The 10,000-nt window shown below is 48.7% G+C and overlaps 1 protein-coding gene across 3 annotated transcripts in view; it reads left to right on the top strand.

Annotated features, from left to right (window-relative positions):
- The window catches only part of grip1 (glutamate receptor interacting protein 1), a 187,460-nt gene that overhangs the window by 118,170 nt on the left and 59,290 nt on the right, over positions 1 to 10,000 (top strand). For all 3 annotated transcript variants that reach the window (XM_046296809.1, XM_046296808.1, XM_046296807.1), the window contains one exon: positions 5,497 to 5,642. In XM_046296809.1, coding sequence (XP_046152765.1) covers positions 5,497 to 5,642 — 146 coding nt within the window. The remainder of the gene's footprint in view (positions 1 to 5,496; positions 5,643 to 10,000) is intronic.

The following is a 10,000-nucleotide window of genomic DNA, read 5'->3' as shown; positions in this document are numbered from 1 at the left end:
CTGATTCTAGACCTGTAGCCCAGTTATTAACAGCTTTCCTGTAATCTGATTCTAGACCTGCAGCCCAGTTATTAACAGCTCTCCTATTGTAATCTGATTCTAGACCTGCAGCCCAGTTATTAACAGCTCTCCTATCGTAATCTGATTCTAGACCTGCAGCCCAGTTATTAACACCTCTCCTATCGTAATCTGATTCTAGACCTGCAGCCCAGTTATTAACACCTCTCCTATCGTAATCTGATTCTAGACCTGTAGCCCAGTTATTAACAGCTCTCCTATCTTAATCTGATTCTAGACCTGCAGCCCAGTTATTAACAGCTCTCCTATCGTAATCTGATTCTAGACCTGTAGCCCAGTTATTAACAGCTCTCCTATCGTAATCTGATTCTAGACCTGCAGCCCAGTTATTAACAGCTCTCCTATCTTAATCTGATTCTAGACCTGCAGCCCAGTTATTAACAGGCTAACTTCTTATCCATTTGATGGGTTTTTCTTAGATCTGACTTCTTTTTGTTTTTCATCAAAGACTGCAGATGAAAAAGTAGCCCCAGTTGATTGGCTGCCTCTCTTCAGTTTAAAGGCTGTGATGACGTAGTACACGATAAAAATGACTGTTGTGGTTTAAAGGCTGTGATGACGTAGTACACGATAAAAATGACTGTTGTGGTTTAAAGGCTGTGATGACGTAGTACACGATAAAAATGACTGTTGTGGTTTAAAGGCTGTGATGACGTAGTACACGATAAAAATGACTGTTGTGGTTTAAAGGCTGTGATGACGTAGTACACGATAAAAATGACTGTTGCGGTTTAAAGGCTGTGATGACGTAGTACACAATAAAAATGACTGTTGCGGTTTAAAGGCTGTGATGACGTAGTACACGATAAAAATGACTGTTGCGGTTTAAAGGCTGTGATGACGTAGTACACGATAAAAATGACTGTTTAAAGGCTGTGTTTAATAAAAATGACTGCTTTAAAGGCTGTGATGACGTAGTACACGATAAAAATGACTGTTGTGGTTTAAAGGCTGTGATGACGTAGTACACAATAAAAATGACTGTTGCGGTTTAAAGGCTGTGATGACGTAGTACACGATAAAAATGACTGTTGCGGTTTAAAGGCTGTGATGACGTAGTACACGATAAAAATGACTGTTGCGGTTTAAAGGCTGTGATGACGTAGTACACGATAAAAATGACTGTTGTGGTTTAAATTCCCCATGTACCCTAGTAAAAAGTTAAATTGGTTTCCATCGCATCTTCAACTCTACCAATGGTTTCGTCACATAAAGTGTTGCATTATATAGCAGATGTGCCCACTCTGGTCTTGGTATCTGCGCTCTGGCCAACAGCTTGCAGACACCGTGCAGGTAGGCAGACACCGTGCAGGTAGGCAGACACAGTGCAGGTAGGCAGACACAGTGCAGGTAGGCATAAACCGTGCAGGTAGGCAGACACAGTGCAGGTAGGCAGACACCGTGCAGGTAGGCAGATACCATGCAGGTAGGCAGACACAGTACAGGTAGGCAGACACTGTGCAGGTAGGCAGACACAGTGCAGGTAGGCAGACACCGTGCAGGTAGGCAGATACCGTGCAGGTAGGCAGATACCGGTGAGGTAGGCAGACACCGTGCAGGTAGGCAGATACCGTGCAGGTAGGCAGACAAAGTGCAGATAGGCAGATACCGTGCAGGTAGGCAGACACCGTGCAGGTAGGCAGACACCGTGCAGGTAGGCATAAACAGTGCAGGTAGGCAGACACCGTGCAGGTAGGCAGACACAGTGCAGGTAGGCAGACACAGTGCAGGTAGGCAGATACCGTGCAGGTAGGCAGACACAGTGCAGGTAGGCAGATATGGTGCAGGTAGGCATACACAGTGCAGGTAGGCAGACACAGTGCAGGTAGGCAGACACTGTGCAGGTAGGCAGACACTGTGCAGGTAGGCAGACACAGTGCAGGTAGGCAGATATGGTGCAGGTAGGCATACACAGTGCAGGTAGGCATACACAGTGCAGGTAGGCAGACACAGTGCAGGTAGGCAGATATGGTGCAGGTAGGCAGACACTGTGCAGGTAGGCAGACACTGTGCAGGTAGGCAGACACAGTGCAGGTAGGCAGACACTGTGCAGGTAGGCAGACACTGTGCAGGTAGGCAGACACTGTGCAGGTAGGCCGATACGGTGCAGGTAGGCCGATACGGTGCAGGTAGGCAGACACTGTGCAGGTAGGCAGACACTGTGCAGGTAGGCAGACACAGTGCAGGTAGGCAGACACTGTGCAGGTAGGCATAAACAGTGCAGGTAGGCAGACACAGTGCAGGTAGGCAGACACAGTGCAGGTAGACATAAACAGTGCAGGCAGGCAGACACGGTTCAGGTAGGCAGACACAGTGCAGGCAGGTAGACACCGTGCAGGTAGGCAGACACCGTGCAGGTAGGCAGACACAGTGCAGGTAGGCAGACACAGTGCAGGCAGGCAGACACAGTGCAGGTAGACAGACACTGTGCAGGTAGACAGACACTGTGCAGGTAGGCAGACACAGTGCAGGTAGGCAGACACAGTGCAGGCAGGCAGACACAGTGCAGGTAGGCAGACACAGTGCAGGTAGGCATAAACAGTGCAGGCAGGCAGACACGGTTCAGGTAGGCAGACACGGTTCAGGTAGGCAGACACGGTTCAGGTAGGCAGACACAGTGCAGGCAGGCAGACACAGTGCAGGTAGACAGACACTGTGCAGGTAGACAGACACTGTGCAGGTAGGCAGACACAGTGCAGGTAGACAGACACAGTGCAGGTAGGCAGACACTGTGCAGGTAGACAGACACAGTGCAGGTAGGCAGACACAGTGCAGGTAGACAGACACAGTGCAGGTAGACAGACACAGTGCAGGTAGGCAGACACTGTGCAGGTAGGCAGATACGGTGCAGGTAGGCAGATACGGTGCAGGTAGGCAGACACAGTGCAGGTAGGCAGACACTGTGCAGGTAGGCAGACACTGTGCAGGCAGGCAGACACAGTGCAGGTAGGCAGACACAGTGCAGATAGGCAGACACTGTGCAGGTAGGCAGACACTGTGCAGGTAGGCAGACACTGTGCAGGTAGACAGACACAGTGCAGGTAGACAGACACAGTGCAGGTAGGCAGACACAGTGCAGGTAGGCAGACACTGTGCAGGTAGGCAGATGCGGTGCAGGTAGGCAGACACAGTGCAGGTAGGCAGACACTGTGCAGGTAGGCAGACACTGTGCAGGCAGGCAGACACGGTGCAGGTAGACAGACACTGTGCAGATAGGCAGACACAGTGCAGGCAGGCAGACACTGTGCAGGCAGGCAGACACAGTGCAGGTAGGCAGACACTGTGCAGATAGGCAGACACAGTGCAGGTAGGCAGACACAGTGCAGATAGGCAGACACAGTGCAGGCAGGCAGACACTGTGCAGGCAGGCTAGCCTACATGATGAGATTATTATGGATGACATTGTTTTCATTTATCAAAATGGCCGCCAAGCACTGATCATCATGTCACCAGAATGAGACCCTGGATATTCATTGGAAAGGAGCATCAAGCTCATCACTGCACTTTCACCCCCTGGGAAGTTAATCATCACTTACTTAATCTGTAACCTAATAAACAGCACGGCTTCCTGAGTCGTAGTGGGACGACCACACAACAAAACATTATTTAATCTGTAACCTAATAAACAGCACGGTTTCCTGAGTCGTAGTGGGACGACCACACAACAAAACATTATTTAATCTGTAACTGTTTCCTGGGTCGTAGCGGGACAAGTTAACTTCGTTAGGAGGGTCAGTATATTAATATTGATTAATTATTGTACATGAATATGTATTAATTATTATTATTATATATATATGAATATTTATTAATGGTTATATATGCATATGTATTGATAATTATTATATATGAATATGTAGTAATTTGTATATATGAATATGTATTAATTATTATATATGAATATATACCAAGTATTATATATGAATATGTACTAATTATTATTATATATTAATATGTATTAATTATTATATATTAATATTTATTAATTATTATATATTAATATTTATTAATTATTATATATTAATATTTATTAGTGATTATATATGAATATTTATTAATTACTATTATTATTATATATTAATATTTACTAATGATTATATATTAATATGTATTAATTATTATATATGAATATATATTAATATTTATTAAACATTCCATATGAATATTTATTACTATTAATTAATGATTATATATTAATATTTATTAATTATTCCATATGAATATTTATTAATATTAATTCATTAGTATATATTAATATTTATTAACTATTATATAATAATATTTATTATCTATTATATATTAATATTTATTAATGATTATATATTAATATTTATTCATTATTATATATTAATATTTATTCATTATTATATATTAATATTTATTAACTATTATATATTAATATTTATTAATGATTATATATTAATATTTATTCATTATTATATATTAATATTTATTCATTATTATATATTAATATTTATTAACTATTATATATTAATATTTATTAATGATTATATATTAATATTTATTCATTATTATATATTAATATTTATTCATTATTATATATTAATATTTATTAATGATATTATTATATTTAATATTTATTAATTATTATATATTAATATTTATTAATGATTATATATTAATATTTATTCATTATTATATATTAATATTTATTCATTATTATATTATATATTATATTAATTAACTATTATATATTAATATGTATTAACTATTATATATTAATATTTATTAATGATTATATATTAATATTTATTCATTATTATATATTAATATTTATTAATGATTATATATTAATATTTATTAACTATTATACATTAATATTTATTAATGATTATATATTAATATTTCATGTCAATGTAAAATGCAAGTCATATCCCAACAAGATGATAGAAACCTGCAGCACCGACATGGAAGGGCTTGAATATCCTCCCGCCGACCCCCAGATGAAGGCAGCCGGTGTAATGAGGGATTCATGTGAGAAGCTGCAGCAAGGAATTATCAGAGGAAGTAGCCTCTGTCGTTAAAACATTTACATTACATTTAAGTCATTTAGCAGACGCTCTTATCCAAATTAAAAGTTGCGGTGGTTTGATTGAGGCGATATAAAAACACTTTTCTGACCACGTGTGTGTGTGTGTGTGTGTGTGTGTGTGTGTGTGTGTGTGTGTGTGTGTGTGTGTGTGTGTGTGTGTGTGTGTGTGTGTGTGTGTGTGTGTGCGTGGTTAATGTAGATAGAATTGATGTGGAATCTGTCTTTCCCTACTATGTCCAGTAAATGAATCCAGACTCTAGCTAATTATTCAGAGTCAGATTAATGTATTACCTCACAACCAAAGGGTGCATTAGCTTTCGTTACAGAATGGTAAGACTGTGACGTCATGTGTGTGTACTTTGCAGGTGTGGGATTGTGCAGATAGGTGACCGTATCCTGTCTATAAACGGGATCCCTACAGAGGACAGCACCTTGGAAGAGACCAATCAGCTACTGAGAGACTCCAGCATCACCAGCAAGGTCTCGCTGGAGATAGAGTTTGATGTGGCAGGTACTGGACTCTACTGTACTCTACTGTAATCTACTGGGCTCTACTGTACTCTACTGTACTCTACTGGACTCTACTGGGCTCTACTGTACTCTACTGGACTCTACTTGACTCTACTGTAATGTACTGGGCTCTACTGTACTCTACTGTACTCTACTGGGCTCTACTGTACTCTACTGGGCTCTACTGTACTCTACTCTGCTTGACTCTACTGTAATGTACTGGGCTCTACTGTACTCTACTGTACTCTACTGGGCTCTACTGGGCTCTACTGTACTCTACTGGGCTCTACTGGGCTCTACTGTACTCTACTGGGCTCTACTGTACTCTACTGGGCTCTACTTGACTCTACTGTAATCTACTTGACTCTACTGTAATCTACTGTACTCTACTGGGCTCTACTGGGCTCTACTGGGCTCTACTTGACTCTACTGTAATCTACTGTAATCTACTGTACTCTACTGGGCTCTACTGGGCTCTACTGTAATCTACTGTACTCTACTGTACTCTACTGTACTCTACTGTACTCTACTCTACTGTACTCTACTGGACTCTACTGTACTGTACTGGACTTGACTGGATGTTTAGTGAAAGTGGCTTATTGAACCTACTGTAACTTGAATGAGAGTTGACTCTACATTATACTGTACTCTACTGATGTGACTCTACTCCCCGTACTGTAAGCCTGCTGGTGGGGCCACCCTCTCCTGGAAGCCTGCTGGTGGGGCCACCTCCCCGTCCGTACCTGCTGCTCCCCTCCCTAGTACTGGGTGGGGCTCCCCGTCCGTACTGGGTGGGGCCACCCTGTTTGAAGCCTGCTGGTGGGGCCACCCTGTCCCTAGTGAAGCCTGCTGGTGGGGCTTTAGTGAAGCCTGTTTGAAGTGCTGGTGAAAGTAGTGAAGCCTGCTTATCCCCGTCCCTAGTGAAACCTGCTGGTGGGGCCACCCTTTAGCCTAGGTGGGTAACCTTGAATGAGGTGGGGCCACCCTCCCCGTCCCTAGTTGAAAGCCTGCTGGTGGGGCACCCTCCCGTCCCTAGTGAAGCATCAATAGTGAAGCCTGCTGGTGGGGCCACCCTCCCCGTCCCTAGTGAAGCCTGCTGGTGGGGCCACCCTCCCCGTCCGTAGTGAAGCCTGCTGGTGGGGCCACCCTCCCCGTCCCTAGTGAAGCCTGCTGGTGGGGCCAACCTCCCCGTCCGTGGAAGCCTGGGGGGGCCACCCTCCCCGTCCCTATTGAAGCCTGCTGGGGGGCCACCCTCCCCGTCCGTGAAGCCTGGTGGTGGGGCCACCCTCCCCGTCCCTAGCCTGCTGGTGGGGCCACCCTCCCCGTCCCTAGTGAAGCCTGCTGGTGGGGCCACCCTCCCCGTCCCTAGTGAAGCCTGCTGGTGGGGCCACCCTCCCCGTCCCTAGTGAAGCCTGCTGGTGGGGCCACCCTCCCCGTCCCTAGTGAAGCCTGCTGGTGGGGCCACCCTCCCCGTCCCTAGTGAAGCCTGCTGGTGGGGCCACCCTCCCCGTCCCTAGTGAAGCCTGCTGGTGGGGCCACCCTCCCCGTCCCTAGTGAAGCCTGCTGGTGGGGCCACCCTCCCCGTCCCTAGTGAAGCCTGCTGGTGGGGCCACCCTCCCCGTCCCTAGTGAAGCCTGCTGGTGGGGCCACCCTCCCCGTCCCTAGTGAAGCCTGCTGGTGGGGCCACCCTCCCCGTCCCTAGTGAAGCCTGCTGGTGGGGCCACCCTCCCCGTCCCTAGTGAAGCCTGCTGGTGGGGCCACCTAGTGAAGCCTGCTGGTGGGGCCACCCTCCCCGTCCCTAGTGAAACCCCCACCCTCCCCGTCCGTGAAGCCTGCTGGTGGGGCCACCCTCCCCGTCCCTAGTGAAGCCTGCTGGTGGGGCCACCCTCCCCGTCCCTAGTGAAGCCTGCTGGTGGGGCCACCCTCCCCGTCCCTAGTGAAGCCTGCTGGTGGGGCCACCCTCCCCGTCCCTAGTGAAGCCTGCTGGTGGGGCCACCCTCCCCGTCCCTAGTGAAGCCTGCTGGTGGGGCCACCCTCCCCGTCCCTAGTGAAGCCTGCTGGTGGGGCCACCCTGGTGGGGGTGGGGCCACCCTCCCCGTCCCTAGTGAAGCCTGCTGGTGGGGCCACCTGCTGGGGGGGCCACCCTCCCCGTCCCTAGTGAAGCCTGCTGGTGGGGCCACCCTCCCCGTCCCTAGTGAAGCCTGCTGGTGGGGCCACCCTCCCCGTCCCTAGTGAAGCCTGCTGGTGGGGCCACCCTCCCCGTCCCTAGTGAAGCCTGCTGGTGGGGCCACCCTCCCGTCCCTAGTGAAGCCTGCTGGTGGGGCCACCCTCCCCGTCCCTAGTGAAGCCTGCTGGTGGGGCCACCCTCCCCGTCCCTAGTGAAGCCTGCTGGTGGGGCCACCCTCCCCGTCCCTAGTGAAGCCTGCTGGTGGGGCCACCCTCCCCGTCCCTAGTGAAGCCTGCTGGTGGGGCCACCCTCCCCGTCCCTAGTGAAGCCTGCTGGTGGGGCCACCCTCCCCGTCCCTAGTGAAGCCTGCTGGTGGGGCCACCCTCCCCGTCCCTAGTGAAGCCTGCTGGTGGGGCCACCCTCCCCGTCCCTAGTGAAGCCTGCTGGTGGGGCCACCCTCCCCGTCCCTAGTGAAGCCTGCTGGGTCCCTAGTGAAGCCTGCTGGGGGGCCACCCTCCCCGTCCCTAGTGAAGCCTGCTGGTGGGGCCACCCTCCCGTCCCTAGTGAAGCCTGCTGGTGGGGCCACCCTCCCCGTCCCTAGTGAAGCCTGCTGGTGGGGCCACCTCCCCGTCCCTAGTGAAGCCTGCTGGTGGGGCCACCCTCCCCGTCCCTAGTGAAACCTGCTGGTGGGGCCACCCTCCCCGTCCGTAGTGAAGCCTGCTGGTGGGGCCACCCTCCCCGTCCCTAGTGAAGCCTGCTGGTGGGGCCACCCTCCCCGTCCCTAGTGAAGCCTGCTGGTGGGGCCACCCTCCCCGTCCCTAGTGAAGCCTGCTGGTGGGGCCACCCTCCCCGTCCCTAGTGAAGCCTGCTGGTGCGGCCGTTCATCACCACATCTCAGCCAGACCATAATGTCTTCACAGCATCTTCCACGCTGGGTTTATCTGTGATGTGCTTATGGTTCACTCTGAACTCTTTGACATTGGGCCGTTGCTACGGGGACAGGATTTAAATGTTCTTTAGTCTGGTAATCAGAACCAAATGTACCTTTTTATTTTTGGTCCAAAATGTCCCCCCATTAGAAACCATTATAGTGAAGAGCTGCAGAGCAGGGATCCTGCAGCTCTAATGGTTTGTTTCTCTACTGGGTCTCTACTGGCTGATAGCTAGAAGAGGCTTGCTGCAGGTCTAGTCATCAGCAGACAAAGCTGCTTAGAGCCTCTGAAATGGCTAGTCATTTAATTCAACATTTCTGGATGGAGGGAGAGAGGGGGGGAGGGAGAGAGACAGAGGGAGACAGGGAGAGAGAGAGAGAGAGAGAGAGAGAGAGAGAGAGAGAGAGAGAGAGAGAGAGAGAGAGAGAGAGAGAGAGAGAGAGAGAGAGAGAGAGAGAGAGAGAGAGAGAGAGAGAGAGAGAGAGAGAGAGAGAGAGAGAGAGAGAGAGAGAGAGAGAGAGAGAGAGAGAGAGAGAGAGAGAGAGAGAGAGAGAGAGAGAGAGAGAGAGAGAGAGAGAGGGCAGAGTTTATGTCCTGCTCCCAGGAAGAGAGCAGTGTTCATGAATTATGTAGAGATGATTGTAACAGAATCAGCCTTAATGTCTAATAGTTACACAGATTATCTTTCTGCAGCTCCAGATTCACTTGGTCTGTGTGTCTGAGGTCACTGTGTGTCTGAGGTCACTGTGTGTCTGAGGTCACTGTGTCAGGTCACTGTGTGTCTGTGTTACTGAGGTCACTGTGTGTCTGAGGTCACTGTGTGTCCTGGTCTCTGTGTTACTGAGGTCACTGTGTGTCCTGGTCTCTGTGTTACTGAGGTCACTGTGTGTCCTGGTCACTGTGTGTCCTGGTCTCTGTGTGTCCTGGTCTCTGTGTTACTGAGGTCACTGTGTGTCCTGGTCACTGTGTGTCCTGGTCTCTGTGTGTCCTGGTCTCTGTGTTACTGAGGTCACTGTGTGTCCTGGTCTCTGTGTGACTGAGGTCTCTGTGTGTCCTGGTCTCTGTCAGTGAGTCTGTGTGACTGAGGTCTCTGTGTGTCCTGGTCTCTGTGTGGCTGAGGTCACTGTGTGTCCTGGTCTCTGTGTTACTGAGGTCTCTGTGTGTCCTGGTCTCTGTGTTACTGAGGTCTCTGTGTGTCCTGGTCTCTGTGTGGCTGTGGTCACTGTGTGTCCTGGTCTCTGTTAGTGAGTCTGTGTGACT

Source organism: Oncorhynchus gorbuscha, linkage group LG14, assembly GCF_021184085.1.
Source record: "Oncorhynchus gorbuscha isolate QuinsamMale2020 ecotype Even-year linkage group LG14, OgorEven_v1.0, whole genome shotgun sequence".
Taxonomy (NCBI): Eukaryota; Metazoa; Chordata; class Actinopteri; order Salmoniformes; family Salmonidae; genus Oncorhynchus; species Oncorhynchus gorbuscha.
Note: the sequence above shows the minus strand (reverse complement) of the source record. Positions and strands in the feature narration are given on the sequence as shown.